This window comes from Peromyscus eremicus, chromosome 12 (assembly GCF_949786415.1).
Source record: "Peromyscus eremicus chromosome 12, PerEre_H2_v1, whole genome shotgun sequence".
NCBI lineage: Eukaryota > Metazoa > Chordata > Mammalia > Rodentia > Cricetidae > Peromyscus > Peromyscus eremicus.
In genome coordinates this window covers 39,107,928-39,131,059 of record NC_081428.1, presented here as the reverse complement: position 1 = coordinate 39,131,059, position 23,132 = coordinate 39,107,928, and the positions used below count along the sequence as shown (strand labels likewise).

Genomic DNA, 23,132 nt, shown 5'->3' with positions numbered 1-23,132 from the left:
CTTAATGGGTGTGGTTCCAGCTTCCTTACAGCTATGAACACCCATCATTGATAAACCATAGTGTGACCTCAATACTTCCTACTTTTTCCTCCTCCTCATTCTACATCCCTGTTTCTCTGTGTCAGCTGTTAGCAAGTCATGGGTCTAGCACATACTCAAGGGACAGTATAAATACAAACTATATCTGTAGTGACAAATAGTGTTGATCACAGGGACAGAATCACTGGAAATCACCATAGATTCTGTAAACTGCATTATGTTAATAGTCAACTATCTAAACTGCCCATTGCATCTGGCATTGATTGCTATTTAGAGTGGATGTGTTTTTCTGATTTTGCCTTTTGTAAAGGTTCTGAGTGTCTTGCTGTCTTTTTCTGATGGTGAGTCAGATTTTCAATATAGGTTCTCATGTTAGTTAAAATTGGATAATTATCAGCAGTGGGATTCCAGAGTCAATCTCAAGGAGATGCACAACAGACCCTAAAGGCTGTGACTAACCTCTGAATCAAATGAGGATATAGTGATTCTTTGAAGAAGTATTTAAAGAAAAAGCAATATTCATTTTCTCCAGTTAAGAATATTTAAAAAAAATGTTGCAACTTAAGAAACCTTGTTTTTACTGGTAAGATGAATTTTCTAACATTCCATGTATTCATAAGATCTTTTTGATATCTTTTCTTCTTTCAATCAGTTCCTGCTACAACCCTTGAACCAGTTATTAGAACTGAGACTCCAGGAATGACCTTAGGTAACGACATACCATGTCCTTCCACATCTGCATTTCTTCCTCATTTTATCACCTTCATAATCACTGCTTCTGGGATATCACAAAGCTTCTGCATCTTCTGGTCCGTCAACTGCTTACCATGTTTGAGTGTTCAAAGGATGTCTTGTCTTTGACATCTTTTATGTTTTGTTTTTATGACATCTTGTTTTTATGAGAGCCAATTTATTGAAAAAGAATGTATACAGATATAGGCTCACTGTCACACCTTCGATTTTTTTTCTATCTCTGCTTCCGTGTATCATGTTAACCACATGCACATTTTTGTTATGGGATATCCATCTCTGTCCGTGTCTACAGGGGAATCTATGTATCGTCTCGGCTGAGTTAATTTGTGCAGTTCTTGTGATGTGATAGTTTTTGTGAAGCTGTCAATTTCTGTATTTTGACCATTTTCGTGCTTTGTCTGATTTTTCCACTTTAGGGAATGATAGTACTTTGTTTTGATGAGGATGAAAATAGAAAATAGACTCAAGGCTGGTCAGTTGAAGTTATTATGGCTTTTGTTAGCATGAAACCACCCCCAGTACTCCTATGCACACCGTAACTCTGTGTTTTGGAACATTTCTTCATTCAGGAACCCTTATGAGAAGCTATAGAAAGTATTCTTGATATATAGATTCATATTTCTTCAGGAGTTTTGTTTCTCAAAGAAATGCAAGTGTTACAAAAGAGTACAATATCAAAACAGAGACAAATATTACAAAGCTCGAAAGGGAAATTTCTTGAAGCTCAAGAAATCATAAGAAATGTATTCCTAGTCAACATTTCTAAAATCCAAAATACTATATTAACCTGAGATTTCCTTCCTTCAGCTCCCAAACTGCCTCAACAACCAAGCCATCCACATCCAAAACCTAAAACTACAAGGAGTCCGACAGCACCTCAGACAGAACTGGGTAAATGTGTAGGGCCTGTGTTAAGAATCCCGGCAGTCCATCCAAGCAGGTCTTACAGGAAGTATAATGACAGCTGAGGGTCAATAGCTCAGGCAGGGGAGAAGGAGAGAGAATTCAATGGCTGAAGTCCTTATGTTCTGTGTGCTAGGATTTTCTCCACGGTGGTTGTTTTTCTGGCAGTGCTAGTCATTATCAAGTGTCCATGGTAAATATGTACGCACATGAAACAAAAGAGAACGAGTATATGTTTGCACCAGTGGGGAGTGATTTATCAGTTATTGGTAAGTCTTGTGAGTCATAATAGGCATTCAAGTCAGACAACAATAAACACTTCTGTATGGTGCTAGAGAACAGATACTTCCGGCTTCATAGAGCATATGGTCTCTGCAGCATGCTTTTGTGCTTTGTTTCCCCCATCTGCTTGTAAATATAAAAGTAATTATTACAGGGATGATAACCTGGGGTGGGGGGAGGATAAGGGGGAAGTTCCAAAGGGCAGAAAATGTTTGACAGCCAGTGAAAGGAAGCAAATGTCCTCTTATGAAAAAGATAAGGCTTCCAGGAATTGAATGGTTTTACTGAGGCTCCTGCAACTAATGGCCTATAGGACAAGTTGAAAAGTTCTAAATGTTAAACTTGGGAGCTTAGAGTACACCAGATAATTGATTTATGGCCACATTGTCTTTGAGTATTGGACAAGGCTGCCTTGACATGCCACAGATAGAGCGGTTGCCCCTTGTAATGTTCTCTTGTGTACTCAAGTTGGATATCTTCTCAGTAAGGCGAATTTGGTCTAGATGTTAGTGAGCTTTGTTTGTTATAACAGAACGACTAGCACCGGCTTCTTACAAGCGAGAAGTTTGTCTGGTTCAAATACTTGAATGTTTGTATTTTAGAGGTACATCACAGACTCTGTGGTAATGGCTGTTCCCTGCTTGTATCACCTCATGGCATGGTGCTGTGGTGGGTGCATGTACAACATCTAGAAAATGATCATATTTCAAACCAGAAGCAGAGATGACTGGAAGAGCCAGGTTTTTGCTTTTATAATCACTCTGGAGAGCTCAAAGGGTCACACAGAACTACCAAGGGGTTGTGAAAGCTGTCTCATGCCCTCAATGACCTAAGATCTTCTCACTAGATCCTACTATCCAAAGGTACCATTACCTTGTAACCATATTTGTGGACCTCAGAGGACGCAAGCCATATTCAATGATCTATTTGGTTACATTAAGTAATCTCAGATCATTAGAAAGTGAGGACAACTCAAAGGTACTTTATACAAACTTTGTAGGCCCATACCTACAAAGGTTTTGGTTCCACTCCTAAGAGATGAGTTGGCATCTAAGAGCAGAGACACTATATTCTTTTAGTTCGGAGAGTTAGCCAGATGGCTTAGTGTTTCAGACTTGTTTCTATTTGGCTAGAATTCTTTTTGAATGAATACGGTAGGTTTTTATAAGTTTTAATGTTTGGAGTGGACCTTTGGCTTATTTTGTATTTGTTATTTTTGGCTAGTTTCTACTCCAGTCTTTGAACCAGTTACTCCTTTCAAAGAGGATCCAGTGACCACAATAGGTAATGATACACCTAACTCTCAGCAAACACTTTTCTCTGCTCATTGTCAGATTCATCCCATGTTGCCACCCAATTACATTCATCATTTTGTTTGAATTCAATGTTCAGCAGCACTTGCCTCTTGTTTATTGGGTGCCTAGGAAGCCGTGGAATGCATGGATCTAGTTTGGGTTATCAGTCTGCCTCATAACTTGTTTTACAATATTTACATGTTGCTTTAAGGTTTTGGTTTAACCAAATTCTTGGTTAAGACCAGTTTCATATATCTTTGATGTGTCTATCTCTAATTTGTGCAAACCAAGCTATGGCGGGGAAATTTCTTTTGTTAGTATGTGAGCAATGTGATTTAGCAGATTGAATAGCATAGAATATCGTCAGGTTACTAGCTTTAAATAGTAAACTCCATCCTTAATATGAGTTGAAGTCCTCTCCCTCTTCACCATAGTTTTAATGATTCTCAGCCATTTTAGCCCAATCAGATAATTGTAGAAGAATTTTTTGAAAATACTGATCTTGACTTTCTGAATTAATAATTTCAATTGATATGTCGGTATTTTCCCCCAAGGGTACTTTCAATAACAAAAGATGCAATAACATATTATGGGGTACTGCTTTCATATATTGCTTGAAACCCAAGAAAAATTTGCCAAGCTTTGTAATACTAAAGTTTTTTTTTAATTTTGTAATATGCTAAACCATAACTTTAAAACAACTCAATCTTTTTAGCTCCCCAAAATATCTGAAAGAACACAAACTCAAAGCCATCATAGTCTAGATGTACTGGGTCTTTTAGATAAACAACGGGTTCTTGGTTCAAGGAACCTGAGCACCAGGCAATGGTTGTAAACGTCACCTTGTTACGGGTTCTCCCTTGAGAGGGGACTCTCAGAAGCCTATTAACAGCTGGCAAGGCCTTTACCATTGGAAGAGGCACATAGAATCCTTTTAACTAGGAGTAGTATGAAAATTGTTTTACTTCTCAGTCTGGAGGCTAACGAAATCATGAGAAGCTATTTTTGGAATGGCTGCCTGTGTATTTCTTAACTTCAGAACTGTTTATGCAATCATATTTTCATAAACCTAATAGTTACTTTCTTCTTTTAGTGTTCAAAGAAAATACAAGTTAGCTTTCTATATACTTCTTACAAAACATTAGAAACCTATGTAAGGGCATGGGTAAAATGTCCTGAAGTTTTCCCTGTTAGAGTCAGATAAGCATTGTAACATGAGGAATTGCATGCTGAGGCATTGCAAAATGATAGCAATGGTGGTGGCTGTCTGGAAGGTGGATGCTGCCTACAGTTCGGCTAGTCTGGATAGAAGGACTGGTATTTGCCGTGAGCTATAGGCAAATAGGGCAGCCATTCCACAGTGTTACATATTGAGTACTTCATCAACAGGGATCTGTTCTTACAGTTCTGGAGGCTACAAGTCAAAGACCAAGGTGTCTTCAGGTCTTGCTTCCTCTGAGGCCTCTCCCTGGCTCACAAATGGCTGCCCTGCTATGTTCTCACATGGCCTTTTCTCTATGTATACACATACCGACTGTCTCTTCTAATAAGGACATTTGACAAACTGGAGCACTGACCTTATGATTCCTTAATTACATCTTTAAATATTGTGTCTTCAAATATAGCTCCCTTGGACTTACCCTTCAGTATATGAATTGCGAGGACACAATTCAGTCCATAATACTTTTCAACCAGAAAATTAATATATACATGTATATATACACATACACACACATATTCTAGATTCAGTGTTATGCTCACAGAGTCATTTTGAAGTAATGTTGTGTCTGTTTATACATGGTTTTAAAAAGCTCATCTTGGCTTATTCAGTTCCTATTACAGACCTTGAACCTGTTACAGACCTTGAAACGCCTGTTGCTTTTAGAACTGAGGCCCCTGGGACAACACTAGGTAACAACCTTACTTGCCAAGCACTTCTATTGCTTACTGTAGACCTAGTCCTCTAAGTCTCCATCCCCCTGGCCTTTCCATCCCTCTGAGAAAACATTCATCCTCTTCTGCTGTCTGCTGCAGAGTTCAGAGCATCTTACAGACACTCTTCCTGTTGTGTTTATGAGAGCTAAGCATGAACTTAGTTTAAACATTAAAGGCCACGAGGAACATTTGGAAGTGTTGTTTTGTGCTTCACAGAACAGTGTTCTATATTACAGCCAAGTTTTAACCACAGTGGAATGGCTGCCCATCAATAATAGCTTCTCTTATGCTCCTTGGTACATCCAAGTTTCTAGATCTCTTTCTGAAAACTATTGTACGGTATGTTTGTTTCTTTGGTGATGTAATTTAAGTAGTGATATACATAATGATGTATATAAGTAATGATACACTGTACTATAAATTTGACAAATTGGAGATGACCCATATGAAATGTCAAATTATAGACCTCCACCTAAATATGATCCAAATCTCCCCAACCCTTTATTAAATGATTCCTTCCCAGTCATTTTCCCCAAAGTAGGGCTCTATGATTTTCTTGCAATGAGTGTTAATCTCCTTGCCTTGAATGAGCAACTCAACTGTGAACGGGAATTTACTTCAAATCATCATCAATGACAAAAAGAAGGCATGCTTGTTTAAAAAGAGTGAAAAAGACAAACTAAAGGACCAATCTCCCGCACTTTTAGGAAATCTGAGATCTGTAGAAGGTTCTCTAGTATCCAGGACCATAAGATCCAAAGTAACACGAGGCTTTTCTTTCTTCAGCTAGCAAAATGTCACAAAGAACCCGCCGTCCACGACCCAGACCTAAAACCACAATGAGCCCTCAAGCACCTCAGACAAAACCTGGTAAATTGGGAGTTAGATGGCTTCTGGGTGAGCCTCAGTGGTCTGTCCCATCAGGGACTCAAAGCAATGCTCATGGTAGGAAGTAGCAGCCCTTACACTCCCTGAGTGTGAGAATAGGAGGCAACATCAATAACTTCTCTGTGGGTGTTTGAAAAAAAATACGGGTAGGTGAGACCCATTCTCGTGGGAGCTAGAATACCTTATTCTTTCCATGTAAGACCCCTTATTGCAACTTTATATTTAGTACAAATTTTACACTATACATTTATATTCAAATCTTAGTAGTGAAACTACACTAGCAAACCGTTCAAGTGAACAAATCCTAAGCCCTTTACATATTCCCAGGCTCACATTGGCAATTGTAAATAATAGACCCATTGTAGAAGGGTTTTTTTTTAAAAAAACTTATACAGCAACACCGAGGCTACGCTGCACAATAAACCCACAAAGTGACAATCTAGAATCTAGAAAAAAAATGTTATGGTTGTCTGAGCTTGGACCTTGGATATACTATAAGATTTTGATCAACGGAGAAAAGAGAAAATAGAGGGACCAGACATATGTGCAGGTCAGCCAGAAATATAGTAGCGTCCAGATGGACTGCATTTGGAAGGGTCCATCAGGGCAGTAGAAGGAGGATTTTGAGGACTTGATTCAGAGTTTAGGTAGGATAGATTACAGAGACCCTGTATCATACACAGCCTCTTTGATTCCCACCTTTTATTCTTATGGGGACACAGATGCTCCATTGGGTGTCAGACTAGTGGCTGCCTTTTATGCTCCTCTTTTATGGTTTGTGCAGAGGTCGCAAATTCCACAAGATTGGCAAGATCGACACAAGCCATGTGAACGATTATTTTTTTTAGTATGTGTTTCAAACTTCTATTTTCTCAAACATAGTGACTCACATTAGGCTTTTAACTTACTTTTCTAAGAATATATTAAGTAAATGCTTTACAATATTTTCCATTGTGGTGTTTTATATATTGACTAGAACTCATTTATTAAAAACCTTGCAGGATGTCACACTAACTTCTTTACTTAGGGTAGTTAAAAAGCTAAGCTCAACAGCTATCAGGACAAAAGTTTAGCAGTTGCTTAAACAACGTTCTTTCAGATAAAAATTTAATTATATATTTCCCTTGGGACAATTGATATTGTAATCATATATGTAGGTTATGTAAATGTTCTAACATAAATATGCACTTTGAAATCTCTTTGGCTTATTGTGTTGTTTTTGGCCACTTCTTCCTGTAGCCCCAGAACCTGTCACTGCTAGACCTGAGGCCCCAGTAACACTAGGTAATGTTGTTAAGCTATTTTTGTAACAGGTCTTCTTATTGTCACACCAAGAGTTTAATGTCACTTCATGTGGCAACTGGGTCATTCTTTGTGGCCATTCAGTTATATTCATCTAAAAATTATGAAGACTTTATAATTATTCTGATTTTAAGATGTCATACATGAATTCTTTGGGTCATTTATCTGCCACATTGCCTGCTTGAAGTATGTCCTGTTTTGTGTTTTGTTTTATGGGGTGCTTCACTACAGCTGTGTTTCAAACATATCAGAAGTCTCAGCTACACAGAGAGGCCATTAACAACTTCATGGGGCCCAAAGGGCCCATGGCACATTTACATTTCACTTTTTCTGCTGGCATAAATCTTGTTGTTTTGTTTCTATTCAATAAGGTTTATTTTGATGATTATATAGAGAACATATCACAGATTTGAAAGATTAAATTATAAATCACAAATCATAGATAGTGGAAATGTCCACTATCCATTCAAATTTAGTGATGGTTCCTACCCATTTTATTTCTAGCCATGTCCCCTTATGACACTTAGAGAACAATTACCAGCCCTTATCTCTATAACTAAATGGTAACTTTTTTCTTCATAGAATTTATTATTGAAAAAAAAACCCAAAATGATGTATATGTAAAAACCAGCACGCTATCATCATTTCACCTTCCATGGCTTCCTGATTCATAAATAATGAAAATATATAGTAACCCAATAATTTCTTCCTTTAGCTCCCAAAACATCAAAACAAAAACAACATTCACATCCCCAACAAAAGCCTATAACAAGACCTGAAGTATCCGAGTCCAAGCTAGGTAAAGCATATGCACCCTGTTTAAACAAGCTCAGCAGTGTGACCTAGCAGGGCTTTGGAAGTTATCTGAAAGATTGAGACCCTGCAGGGTATCCCCATGAGAGCAAAGATGAACATCAGGGGCGGGGTGGGGGGCACAGTAACTCTACTGTACAGCTGTTAAGCAAACAAGGCTGAGTGAGGGAAGTCTGTATGCATCTGGATACCCACTGCTTCCTGTGTACAGTCTTCTCAATCACCACGAGTTTTTATAACTCCCTCTTACCTCTTAAAAATCCAATTTCTTCAGGATAATTAGGTCCAGTTCAAATAAAAAGCATTATTAAGTACTTCCTATCTCTTCCTAACTAATTCTACTAACACTTTTGAGTGAAACAGATGTAGGAGATATATCTTGATTTTCAAACTTGTAAGAAGAGTGGAAACCCTTTTTTTTTTATATATATAAATATGGTTGACGATGGCATAGGAAGAATCTATGCAAGTGTAAGTTTAATTTGTGAGGTGTAAACAAAATGTGTTAGGTACATAAACGTTTGGAGCCAGGAAATAAAGACTAAGAAGGAGTCTTGAAATCACATTAGAACATGGCCGACGAGAAGAAAGGAGGGAATGGAGTGAGGAGGGGGAGATATAAATGAGGATAGTGAAAGGAGTCTATGGATATTGCTGTGGAGTTCTCCCTTCTAGGTTGTAGGAAAGTTCCTTCACACCTCAACCAGTCTTTGGACATGCATAGTCAAGGCTGTAGGAATGTGATAGGGTAGCAGAGGATTGGTCTGGCAGACATCAGCAGCCTCCTCTCTCTCATAAAGGCATACTCCTTCTCTGTCTGTGATGGAGGTGTCCTACCAATTCATCATGCTGATGCCTCAGTCTCTTTCCAAATATGAGCTCTAAGTAATGCTTTCATAGTCCATTTTGGATCATTAAATTAATTATTAATATCAATTAATCATTTATATTATTAATAATTAATTCTCAACATCAATAAATTGTTTGGATCATTAATTAGAAATTAATTGTTAATAATATCTGTTGTTGTTCTTACTCTCTTTTGGGGGCCCACCATCCAGCTCCCAAATAAATCACACATGGAGGCTTATTCTTAATTATCAATGCTCAGCCTTAGCTTGGCTTATTTTTTGCCGGCTTTCCTTATATTACCCCCTCTATCTTTTGCCTCTGAGCTTTTTCCATTCTCTTACTTCTGTAAATCTTACTCTTCTTACTCCATGGCTTGCTGTATAGCTGGGCCGCTGGCCCCTGGAGTTCTCCTCCTTCTCTGGCTCCTAGATCTTCTACCGCCTCCCAGATTTCTTCCTCTATATATTCTTTCTGCCCGCCAGCCCCGCCTAGCCTTTCTCCTGCCTATCTATTGGCCATTCAAATCTTTATTAGACCACAGGTGTTTTAGACAGGCACAGTAACACAGCTTCACAGAGTTAAACAAAGGCAACATAAACAAAAGTAACACACCTTAAAATAATACTCTACTACAAATATCAATTAATTATTTATATTATTAATTAATACTTAATTAGATTCTTATTAAGAATGACAAATGAGAAAGTAGGTGCCTGACTTAGGTATGATAGATTTTTAGGAAGTCAACTGCTTGCTTTTCCATTTTAATGGTTTTTAAAGGTGTTACGTTGTTATAGAAACTATATTATGCTAGGAAGATTCATAATGAAGAGATTTTACTGCTCAACTATATAAAGCAATCATTTTGTTTATTTGAATACCTTTGCTCAATTCATACAACAGAACTTGAACCTGTGACACTCAGAACTGAGACTTGGGTGACAACAAAAGGTAATATCACATTGTGGTCCTGGCTACGTCCTCTCTCTTGTCATTGCCAAACTCATGACATCAGTGTCATAGTTACACATTCTGCTTTCTGTGGTGACACCATCACCCTCTTTGCCATTCTGTGAAAGTCTTCATTCTGAAAGGATTGAAGACTATGACTCTTCAAAGAGCTCACCTCTTGTGAGACCCACCATAAACCTAACTCCTACCATCTGTCAAGCTTGTAACCATGCGACATCATTTTGTCATTGTGTGTGCTTTGGAGAATGCAACTCTCAAAAGCTGTTTTCATAATTTTAACAATCTCTGTATACTGAGAGATTTCCTTAAAGATCTGAAATTCTCCTCTTTAACTATTGATCCATTCGCTTTTACCATGTGACATTTGTTCTTTGATTGACATGCCGGCTAATTATATGTGCAGTATTACTTTAACAAATGATCAAAGAATTCCTGCTCCGTCATCACTTACCACCACCATGTTATAGCAGTGATTCTGTAGTTCAAAAGCTATGGGGGGAAAAGGTGCTAAATTTAGTAAAACTTACCAGATTTTCTTAAGTTTTCACCAGTTATAGCAGTGTAGTAGAATATTATTTTAAGGTGTGTTACTTTTGTTTATGTTGCCTTTGTTTAACTCTTTGTGTGAGACTGGTTCTCCCTACGTAGTCCAGGCTCAGATTTTCTAAGTATCTCAGGTGGGTTGTCCTCGAGCTAATGTTCTTCCTGTCTCAGCCTCCTACGTGCTGAGATTACGGTGTGTTCTACTGTTCCTGGATCCTCAACCTGTTTATTCTATAAAAGTTCGATTGTTTGCTCTTCACTTCTTGACCATTTTACACATGACTCCCCTTCCAATAGGCCTTTAATTATGAAGGGAAACAAGAAAATATGAGTGAAAGTTATAACTAAAAAGTTGAAAAATTAGTCGAATTTTAGTCGAATTGCCTAAATTATGAGAAAATCTGGTAAGTTTTACTAAATTTAGCACCACTTCCCCCCCCCCATAGCTTTTGAACTACAGACATTGTAATAACTGAAGATTTTCTTTCCTCAGCTCCTAAAACATCAAAATGGCCCCGCCGTCCACGCCTCAAACCTAAAACCACACAAGCTCCTGAGGCACCTCTAACTAAACCTGGTAAATCGAGTTTCTGATCACAGGGGGACTTATAGCAGCTCTGGGGGAGCCAGGAGGTGGTAGAAGTGTTAGCTCATGTGGCTGAAGGCACTTGGACCTGCTTCTTCCACCACTGCCGTGTATATAGGGGGAAACATGGGGTCCTGTGTGGCAGCTGAATTGCTTGTGCTCTCTGCATATAAATGTCATCTCTATTACCACATACCTGATTTGTTACTACTAATTTAATTTAATTACATTCTTCTCTTAAAGACAAAATGTCAGTGTTGTACATTATGCTGTGATGGGAAAATTCCCTAAGAACAGTTAAAGGAAGTTCTTGAAGGAGTGATTCAAAAGTTTGGATCTGACCCAGAAAGCATCCATGATCTTCCTATCCATCTAGAACACTCTATTTCCACAAGGAGAGTAGAAAGCTGTTCCACTCAGTACCACACTTATGAGATGTCTCCGGTCCTGGTTTGTTGAGCACCTTTATTACAAATGAGATCTCAGCCCAACCCTACACAGGGCTTCTCAGGATGCATGTGACTCACTTGCTTTATCCTTGGCTGTATCTTATACAGAAAAACCGTTGGCTCTATCTGCACATTTAGAAATGTTATTTTCTTAAAGCTTTCATACAAAAGCTCATGATCACAGAAGTTATATCTGTGCAGCTTTGGTAAATATTTAAATTTAAAACGTTTATCACAAAGTATAGGCAGCAACTGAGTACTTCTTAAAGAAATGTTTACCGCGGTACAAGGTGGCCAAATCATCAAGTAACAAGTACTAAAATGCGGACAGTTTCTTAACCTTGCTCTCCGCTTATTCCAGGAAGAGGGTATGGTTGTTTTACTGACTTTTCACATGTTTATTTCATTGCCTTTAATTAGTTGCTGCTACAGATCTTGAACCCAGTGCTCTTAGAACTGAAGCTCCTGCGACTGTGGGTAATGAGAATGTGTGTCTCTTCCAACAGCGATGCTTTTCTGTGTCATATCATCCACCATGTCACCAGTTCTGCATCTTAGTACCATCCCATCATCATCCTCTGTTGTCACTCCATTACAGTCTTTATCTTGAAATTGTCCTCCGTTCTCTACCACATTATGAGTTGAATTTATGAGCACCATTGCATGTACTAACTTTAGGACATCAAACTGCCATGTAACTCACTGCTCAATACCGTGTCGTGATCATGTGCATTTTTAAACAGTGTGTCGTGATCATGTGCATTTTTAAACAGCACGGACTAAGGCCATGTTTCCATCTGTCATATTCATGCTCTCTATCCTTTGACAACTGTGAAAATATGCTTTTTTTCAGAATGATTTGGTATACTGGAACCTTTATGATGCATTGGAGCAATAGTTTTAAGGAATGATGATTTTAGGAATTTGTCAAACTTAGAGATGCATGCTCTTGAAATGTTTAAACCCTAAGTTTCCATGATAGAGACTCCTTTCCCTAGCAGGTTCAATGGTCTTTTTAAATCAAGCATCACTTAGAGATTTTGATGAACACATTTCATCAGTTTGTCTTCATATTTTCTCACAAGTGAACTTTTAATTATAGAGTTATTTAAATAGTAGACCAAGAAATGCTATAGGTAGCCATCTCGGGTTCTGTAGAAGGTCAAGAAGACTAATAAAGCTTTCTTTAGTCTAGTTAGAAAGGCATCAATATCATGTAAATATATAAAGACCTGATCAACAGAATTCCACAGTCCTCATGAGGTGGCAGGCAATCACATGTCTAGAAGAACATCTCGTGCACTGTGACACACAGCTAGCTGTGTACCATGCCATCTTTCTTTTTTTTTTTTTTCTTTTTTTTCTTTTTTTTTTTTTTGGTTTTTTGAGACAGGGTTTCTCTGTGTAGCTTTGCGCCTTTCCTGGAACTCACTCTGTAGCCCAGGCTGGCCTTGAACTCACAGAAATCTGCCTGGCTCTGCCTCCTGAGTGCTGGGATTAAAGGCGTGCGCCACCACCGCCCGGCCCATGCCATCTTTCAAGTCTATGTCGTGAAATAGTGGGCACCTAGCCATAGTTTAGCCAAAGATGGAAAAAGCAGTTATCTCTTTTCTGTTAGTCTTGAGACTAAAGATATTCTCAAAATTAGCCTTAAAAGTGAATTTTAATTTGTCTTTGGTTTATTTTACTCCTTTCTATCTAGTTCTTGCTACAGCCCTTGAACCTGTCACTCTTAGAACCAAGCGTCCTGAAACAACGTTAGGTAATGGCACTGTGTTCTGGAATGTTCTTTCTTTCTTCTTTTCACATGCATTCCATCGCCATCCTAATTCATTTGTCATGTGCTTCATTAGATGGTCTTGCCATCCGCCATCCTTCAACTTCATATCCTACTGCTTTTTGAGAACACTAAAGCCTCTTAAAGTTACCTCTTTTAAAAGCTACCATGGACCTAGAATATTGCCATACTTGTTATCTTATTTGAACTTATTTGAATTTGTAGTGTATTTTTGTCTAAATGGTGCTGAATTTCATCTAAAGCTGAATTTCAAATTCAGCTAGTAGTGTTTGTATTTTATCTAGACAGGGTAAACTATAGCGATATCATAGTGCAATGAATTCTTGGGAAGGCTGAAAATTTTCAGTGTCAACCCAAGATCCTAATAACACCTGGAGTTTAACCATCATTTTGTTTGAGGTTAGAGATCTATGGCTCTCTTCATTCATTGACTTAATTTTATATTTTAGGTTTCTTTCTTAAGAATCTTTGGTGATTAAAAATAAATAGAAAATATTTTAACCCCAAGACATTCATGCCCCAGACTTCAAGGAAATGTAGTTTAACCCCAATCTTTGTTTTCAAAAGCAATAGCATGAAATTAATACAAAGTTTCTTCCTTCAGCTCCTAAAGTACAGCGGACACGCCGTCCACGTCCCAGACCTAAAACCACAGCAAGTACTGATATGTCTGAGTCCAAGTCGGGTAAATGTGGAATGCCTGCTTTGAGGGCTGCTAGCAGTCTGTCCTGGATGAGTCCCAAAGTCATACCAGCAATGGGAAGCTGATGTTCTCATGCTATTTAAGAAAACGAAGGCATTGGGTCCAGTTAATAGCTGCCCCTAAAGAGTTTCTCATACAAGCATGACTTGGGGAAATATGTCTCTAATTCCCCAAGTAACTTGGTTTGGATCAAGTTCTTCTCTTTAAAGATGAGTTCATAGCAAGATTAGCATTATTCACTTGATGTATTAGCATTGAAACATAAGATCTGTTGCTCTAGCCTTGGTTACATAAGCTTGGATACTTTTTTTCAACTTCCAAGAACTACAACACAGTTTCCATATATACTTTTATACACGTTGCCTAAGAAAATTTCCAAAGCCGTCTTCCATATTAACTATAACCAGAAAACCATGTACCTAGGAATCTCTTATGTGGACAGAACTAAGAAATACGCAGCCAAGGTCAAAGTTGTTGACTGTTTTCCACGTTTTTGGCTACTGTGACCAACTTTGCAGAAAGCAACTGTTAGTTCTTTGCTTCCCGTTAGTTCTAAAATTTAAAAACATGTTTGTCATTTGAAACTTGGGTTTTGAAAGAAAATTTAAGGCATTTTGTGGCTGTTAAATTTTCTCATGTTCATCTTGTTCTGAGCTTTGAACTTGATATTCATAGTACTGGGTCTCCAGAAACAACATTGGATAATGATTTTTGTGACATTCAGTGAATGTTTTTTTTTTTTCTTGCTGTTATGCCAACATTGTTCATGCTTTGTAAGATTGTGGTTAGAATGCCATTTCATACTCTATAGTCAGTCATCATGGAAACTCAAGTGTCACCGGCCTGTCATTTATCAACCATCCTTGGAACCATTGCAAGATATCATTCAGAGGTCCATATTACTGCTCCTCTCTTTGGTAGTTAGATCCATAAAGCTACAATAATTAAAAAACATAGCCTCCTTCTGAGCAACTTACTTGCCATAAAATTAGTGTGCTATGCTTATTACTCTCGTTTTAAGCCATGAGGTATCCCTATTGTCAATAAGATAAGCTGTGCAGGGAAGCTCCAGGCTCCTACATCACTGATAAGCTCCTCCATGGTTTACTGATGGCTCTTGCTCTTTACTAAGTAGAGACCTTGCTGCGTATCCATGAGTATTAATATTCATTACTTTAGTTAACAGATGAATGCTGTGGCTTAGGTTTCTGAGGGAGCCCCTAGTGATGCTGAGTAACAAATGAATAATTTCTTTCCAAGGAGGATGCTTCAAATCAGGAGTCAGCGATTTTAGTCTGAGAAGGGTTAGATAGTAAAAGTTTCAGACTTTGCAGGCCATTCAGTCTTCATCACAACTGTTTACTTCTGCTGTTATAGGTAAGAGGCAACAAGGTTAGTATGTGGAAAGGCCCTGGATCACTCTGGCTTATGCCGTGTCCATGTTCCAATAAGTCTTTGAGTTTCTTGCCATTTTCATATTTTACATGGCATATAATATTGGTCATTTTTTTCCAACACTTAAAATTTTCTTAAAAAAAGAGATTCACAGGCTAACTTAAATTCTCTTTTTCCAGCTCCCACTGAACTGCAAACTCTTGTTTTGAAACCAGTGACTTCACCAAGCCTAGAAATGACACAAAGTCAATCTGGTAAATTGCTTGATTTATCTATTGGGCTGCAGGAAGACTTTCAGAAACCTACTACAACACCCTCTGTGTTGTATGCTCAGATATAAAAACTCCTTTTCCCATGGTTACACATGGATATTAAATTAGTAATACTTTATCTTCTATTATTCCATTATACACAAAATATCTACCTTTGTTTCATGGAGTTTGCTCTATATCTTTTGGAGAACAATCACGTAACTGTTAGCAGTCAGTAAAACCTCTGCGGACTGGTTATATGTCTTCTTAATTTTATCCACAGTTATAAAGTGTGGTTCTATGAAGCAGAAAGCTAAATGTGGGCTCAGCCACTAAAAGAGTGCTGGTTCATTTGTAACCAATGAAGAACCAAAACACCATTTTAGTAAAGATTCTTCTTGAGTTCCTTAAAAATAGAGAATCTTAAAACATACCGTTTTTCAAGTCACAAACAAACTTTGCATGTCAGTATTAGGAATAATGCTGCTGTCCTCTAAAGCTTAGTTTTGAAAAATTGGATTCCATTTTTTCAAAGCATAGGATTATACTTTCTTTATTCTATCTTTTAGTTAGATGAGATGACAGTTTGGTACGCCTACTGAAGATTTAAGGTGTGTTTACTGACAATAGCCAAAATAGTGATGTTGTAGATTCAACTCACAGTTGTTAGGGTTTCCTTTAGTGCTTATGCTAATGTGGTGGTTTTATCAGAACCAGGCAACTTGTTCACTTACCAGGTACCCAGCACTCTCCTTAACAGTTAGTCTGTGAATATTAGGTAAATTAGACAACAGCACATCCTTGACCAGCTGTACCATTGTTTCATTTACTAGTTTCTGATGACCGGGAATTGGTTGCGTTTAGTACTGAGTCACCACAGAAGACAATAGGTAAAAATGTTCCCAATGGGAAAGTCAAGAATATGTGCTTTTCCATCTCATTGCAAAATGCTTCACTGGATGTTGTCAAGCTTTGTGACATCTCAAAGCCACCTGCTTCTCATGTCTTCTCTGTGCCTATCCAATAGGTCTTTAGAGCTATCATGAATAAAGTAACTCATGCTAGCTAGTATCTGCTATACGGCAGTTCAGATTTCAGAGTTTCCATTCAGTTAATGAAATTCATAATTTTAAAATTCTGATTATTCTTTGTATGTGTACATATGAATCTGTACATATGTTTACATGTATTTTATCATTTTCATATCATTTTAACACTTCATTTTCATGCTTCCAAAGGACTCATCCTATAGCTTTTTCCCTTACTAAAATAGTTATGCAAAAATACATAAGGAAGTAAAATTACCTACACTAACTACTCTGAGTAATAATTGCTGTAATGGACTCTGATAGTCGTGTGTGTGTGCATACATCTGTCTATCTTTGTTCCTCATACGGCAAGCATCACTTCATTTTTACCTTACTAAATTGCAGCAGTTTTCATAATCTAGATAACTAAACCTGTATTTTCAATTAAATTCAGGGTTCCGTGACAGCCTGCTTTTCACTGCCCACCACTAACCAGTCATTTCGTGTTTCTCCCCCAGCACCAGCTGAAACAGATTATGTAGATACCACTATCAAAGAACCTCTTAGGCCAGAGGAGCCAAGGACAGAAGGTGGTAAAGGTTTTCATGCTACGATTCACTTATTCTGCTATGTAAACTCTGATACTTGATGAACAGAATTGAATAGCTACACTTCCATTCCACCTACCAATCCACCTACCCCCCATTCCTGCTCCTTACTAGGGATCACTCTAGGGATTCACATGTATTCTGCATCTGCTTTAGCAATGAACTACACACATCAGCTGCTCTTTGATTCTTAGAATTAACATGATGGTTGATGCTCTCTGAAAAAAATAATGTCCTATTTGTTAGTATCTGAAGATCAAGGCATAGTCACATTTGAAAGTCAGTTGTTGATAAAATATGACTATTAGAGGTTAAATACTATGAAATACGACTTTCCTCCTTTTGCCCTATCTAAAACACAATCTAAAATTGTCCTGTCTGTAAATGATGACACAAATTCTTAAGAATGAGGTTGCGAATATTCAAACACTTGTGGAGCTGAACATCTCACCATTTTTAAACTCATTCTCCTTTGTTTTGATGCAGTTGTGGACTCTCTTACACATGTGTCTGAGCTTCCTGAGACCATGCTAGGTAATGACATCCTCAGCAGCACATGTCTGTGTTCTCTGTCTTCATTGCGTCATCACCCAAGAGTCTCAAGATCACCCTCATTGTGAATTCATGTGGCACCTGCTTTCTCTGTCATTGAATTTTCTTTCTAGCTGTTCCTATTCATAATCATCGTCCAAAGTGTCTCTTCATTTACCATCATGATCTTGGTCTCATACTGTTCTCATGCCAGCCAGACTGTGGAATATAAAATGTAGCATTTTCCCTAATATCGTACTCACTGTCAGCTCGGTACTGTTTGACTGAGGATCATAACCTATTCATGAAATTTAGCCATTTTCTTATTTTTGACGTCTGTTTGTCTCCATCCTGACTGTTGTCTGTAATCTGAGTGTGTCTAGCATTGTAGTAACCCCACTATAATTTCCTTCAATTACCATAGAAACATCACCTCTGCCCTCCCAAACTATAGTCCTACCCAGACCAGAGGAGCCTCAGACGGAACCTGGTAAATACACTATTTTGCATTTCATATATGAGGTGAGTGTTTGCAAAACGACAACATGACCCGTCCGTCCGAAGACCTGGCTATCATTCACCTCAGCCTTTGATGGGTGAGCCTGCCTTTCTGACATAACATCTGCCGTCAGCAATCGCTCTCAAACAGCAGTGTGTAAACCTTTAACATAATGATGAAACTTACCTCTCACCAGGCAGTGGTAGCATACGCCTTTAATCCCAGCACGTGGGAGACAGAGGCAGGTGGATCTCTGTGAGATTGAGGCCAGCCTGGGCTACAGAGTGAGTTCCAGGAAAGGCACAAAGCTACACAGAAAAATCCTGTCTCAAAAAAACAAAACAAAACAAAAAAAATTACCTCTCCACTACTCTTCAAGTTTTTAGTTTAGTAAATAGGAATATTTAGGAGAAAGACATGCATATTCTATTATATATAGAGAATGTATATATAGTATATATATAATATACATATATAGAATGTGTGTGTGTGTGTGTGTGTGTGTTGCTTTGTCATCTTGACTAGCTTTATAACAGTAAAGGTAAAGTATCTGGAGATAGCTTACTCATGTTTGAAATTATACAATACTGTCAGGAACAGATTTTGCTGTATAATCCACATAAACGAGTATCGACAGATCCTCTTGTTATTCAGAGGCCTCACTACTGTCCATTCCTTCTTTCAATAGTCCGGCCTGTTGCTGTACCCTCCCCCCTGGTATTAGAGAAACTGTTATCAAACCATTAATCATAAAGTCTTCCTTGATGGTGGATTTTGATGTGAATGAAAGCAAATCACCTTCATGAATAATAAAATGTCTTCAGTACCTCCAGTGTCCCATGGAATAGGAGTTCACCATAAATAGGCCCAGGCTTCTGTTCTGGTTGTCACTGAATTATTTTTAAGCCAGGTGTGGAGTTCACATCTGTAACTCCAGCATTCTGTGAGGCTCAAACAGGAATATTTCTATGAATTCAAATCCAACCTCAGCTAAATAGTAAGATACTGTCTCATGCCCACTTCCCAAAAAATACTCTATATGTTTCTATTCCCAAGGGAGGCAAGATATTAATTTTCATCACTTATTAAATAATGTTGCCTAATAAATGGTCCAGTCTAACTTTTTACTCAAATTCTACATCGCCTACATGAATGGGATATATCTCATATCAGTTATAACTATCACTGCCAAAAATTCTTTCTGTAACCTATTAACATATTATTGAGTGTCTAATTCTATATACTACCTGTGATTTTTTTTAATTTTGGTTTTGTTTTATGAGAACAAACACTTGCCATGTAGCCCAGGCTGGCCCAGATCTCAAGATGCTCTTGCCTCAAACCCCCTAGTACTGGACTCATGGGCATATACCCCATGTCTGCCTACCAGTCAAGGATGACATTTGGAATTGCTTCTCAACAAGCCTTTGTCTTCACATGGCCTTTTGTGCCCTGGGAAAGCAAATAGCACATTAGTTGCGACCTTAGCAAGAAAGGGGCCTGCAACTATAACATCACCAATATGCTCTGTAACATGAATCTTAATAAAAACAAACCCGGAGCCAGGTACTGGGGTGAACGCTGAAAGATCAGATAAACAGAACAAACCATAGCCAAACTCACCTCAACAACTTCTCAGCTGATCCTATTTCCTCAAACTGAAAGCTGCTGAGTCCTCACCCGAATGAATCTCAACTGAACTGCTCGAAAACCTAAAAAATTAAAAAGCCTAAAAAGCCTCTAGTTCCTGGTCTTCATGCCTTATGTACCTTTCTGTTTTCTGGGATTAAAGGCATGTGTCTTTCCTAAGCAAGACATGAGATCTCAAGTGCTGAGATTAAAGGTGTGTGCCATCATGCCTGGCTCTGTTTCCAGTGTGGCTTTGAACTCACAGAGATCCGGATGGATCTCTGCCTCCAGAATGCTAGGATTAAAGGTGTGTATGCCACCATTTTCTGGCCTCTGTGTCTATCCAGTGGCTGTTCTGTTCTCTGACCCCAGATAAGTTTATTAGGGCGCACAATATATTGGGGAACACGATACCACCACAATGCTCAAATAATTAATTTTAGGATTAGAACACTTCTTAACCATCGTGTCAGTTTTGGTAGAGAATGTGTTCATTGACCCTGATTAGCAAATCATGCTCTAAACCACTAGGTTAGTAAAAATAAAATAACCTCTTTTGTATCTTGGTCTTTATCTCTACAGGCTCGAGAAGTTCACCGAAACCACCGTGTACCTTGTGTGTTCCCATTTATTATCAGGAAGAGGCCCACCCTGCAGAGTCTCACACAAACGTCCAGTGTCTAACAACTTGTCTTTAGTGAATATTTCTTAAAGGGGCTGAAACTACATAATATTAACACCACTTTGTTTCTTCTCATTAAACTCCAGTGCCAAATGATTCTTATTTTCAGCAGTTTTTTTTTTTTCTTAAGGTGTCTAAAACTGTATGACACTGTGGACACCATTTTGTGTGTTCTGATCTTTCTTATCTCCCACACATTTTAGTTCCACTGAAGGTGGTGGTCTCAGAAGCTGCAGCCCCAGACCTGATAACTCTTCACTGTTGGGATATACCTTTAATTTTCTCACTGAAGAAAACAAATGATTTTTATACCAATTTCTCTAGAGCCTGCCTTAAGCCTCTCCAGTGAAGGAATACTGCTCAGCAGCAAGTCTCTTCGGTGTTCGGTTTTTCTTCCCCAGAATAACCACTAAAATTGTGCTTTGTTTAGTAAGATTAATTTGTCTATCGGACTTGCTACTTAAATCTTGCTTGAATTTTTATCATGGTGATTTCTTTGTTTAGAAAAGGTGTGTTTGTATTTAAAGAACACAGTTGAGTATCCACGATGACATGTGGATTAGTAATGAGATGACTTTGTCACTGTGCGCTTCATTTTTAACCTATTTAAAAAGAATTTGAAGTAGGCATTTCTAAAATACCAGCAGTTCTCTGCTGTGGGCTGAATATTTGAGGTATGTTTAATCTGTCTGTTTATCCTGTATCCATAATCTTCCTCCTCTTTGCAGCTCTCTGGAGATCTGGGCAGCAATTATTGGCTTTATTTATCTTTGGTCACTCAGCAAATACCTTTGAGCTTCTAGAAAATACTGAAGTTCTTGAAAGGGTCAAGGGCTCCAAATCTGTGAATCTGTGTCTTTCTTTTAGCTCCCAGGCAGACACCCGGTACTCCTCCCAAGCTCAAAACAACACCACGCCCCCCAAGAATCCCACCACAACCGCCAGGTAACGACCACGTTTATGCTTTAACTTCTAAGACAGTGAGTTTCTCGGTTACAGCAAACTGAATTTTTTAGCCACTGTCAAAGAAGGCTTCCTTTCCTTGGTAACCTAAAGTATTTATTGTTATTTCTGGACTTCATCAGAAAGCACATCACCGGGAGAGCTTAATCCACGAAGCTTTCCTAACCTCTTCTGGTTTTGGATAGGAATGACCAAGAACAGGTTTTCTTAGAAGAGCTGCTTGCTCCCTTTTCCCTACAATTTCTATCTTCCTGATCTTTCTGGGGTTCCAGGATGTACTCCCACCGCCTTGCCAATCACCCAACTTAAATGAGCACTAATCTGAGTCCTGCTTTCAAAAATTATCTGAGGTCCACCTAGCCACTAAATCAGGAAAGGTTTACTAATGGTCCACAAGTAGGAAAAGACAATTTATCAGTATCAATATTAGTCTTGATCCAGGTGCTAATTCTTGAATCCTACCAGGAATAATTTAAATAATTTCAGGATCTCTGTTATTGTTTTAGGTATGACCTCTAAGAGTTGATTCTGTTTATTTTTTTTTAGAAAAACTGATTCAAAGACTATTCTATATTTTATATCTCACTAATAATTAAAAATCTGCCCTGCTTTGAGTATTTCTAAATCTGTTCATATTAATTACCAAATTTTACTGTGACAATATTTTTGAGATGTAAATATATGAAGGTACAAATGCAACATTCCTCCAAAGAATTACAAATTTTAAATCACAATGAATACTTAGACTATCCCACTGAGATATGTGAAGTCCTGGTAAAATGCTTAATGATTAATTAAAAAATAATAATTAGTGAATAAAACAGGGCTAAATATGTCAAAAAATTTTAACTCTTGTTAAATTGGGTATGTTAAATTTGTTGGTGTAAAATTTATATCCTAGTTATAAAATTGAATAGGTGTTAAAATTACATGGCAAACAGCTCTCAGAATTTTATTGAACATACAGCATAGGACAGGAGTAATAGATAAGGATACATGGAAATTTTAAAAACAAGAAAATGATAAAGTAAGAAACACTAGGCATTCAGACTTCCAGACTATAAGTTAAGTGAGGGGACATAAACTACAAGGAAAACCTATTCATGATTTTATCTTTTTGAGGAATATTTTGTACTTAATAAATTTCAGTACAGTAAATTAGGATCCTGCTATGATTTCCTATTATTAAACCATAAAATTTAAATTTGTTTAATTTTAAATTAGCTCTTTAACCAACACGAGATATATAAGCTCAGAATGATTAGAACTAACCCCATTCGCTCCACGCTCACTCTGGAATGCTGGAGGGGTTCCTGAACTATCTGGAAAGAGGCTCTTGGTTTTGTTCCAACCGAGGCAGCTTCTAGTCCATCAGCCTTTTCAGTGGACAGCAGCTGCAACCAAAATGTTTCTGATCTTTGCAGTGGTATTTA

General features: G+C 38.0%; 1 protein-coding gene across 2 annotated transcripts in view; it reads left to right on the top strand.

Annotated features, from left to right (window-relative positions):
• The window catches only part of Abi3bp (ABI family member 3 binding protein), a 204,124-nt gene that overhangs the window by 133,580 nt on the left and 47,412 nt on the right, over nucleotides 1–23,132 (top strand). For both annotated transcript variants that reach the window (XM_059277441.1, XM_059277442.1), the window contains one exon: nucleotides 21,604–21,681. In XM_059277441.1, the coding sequence (XP_059133424.1) occupies nucleotides 21,604–21,681 (78 nt within the window). The remainder of the gene's footprint in view (nucleotides 1–21,603; nucleotides 21,682–23,132) is intronic.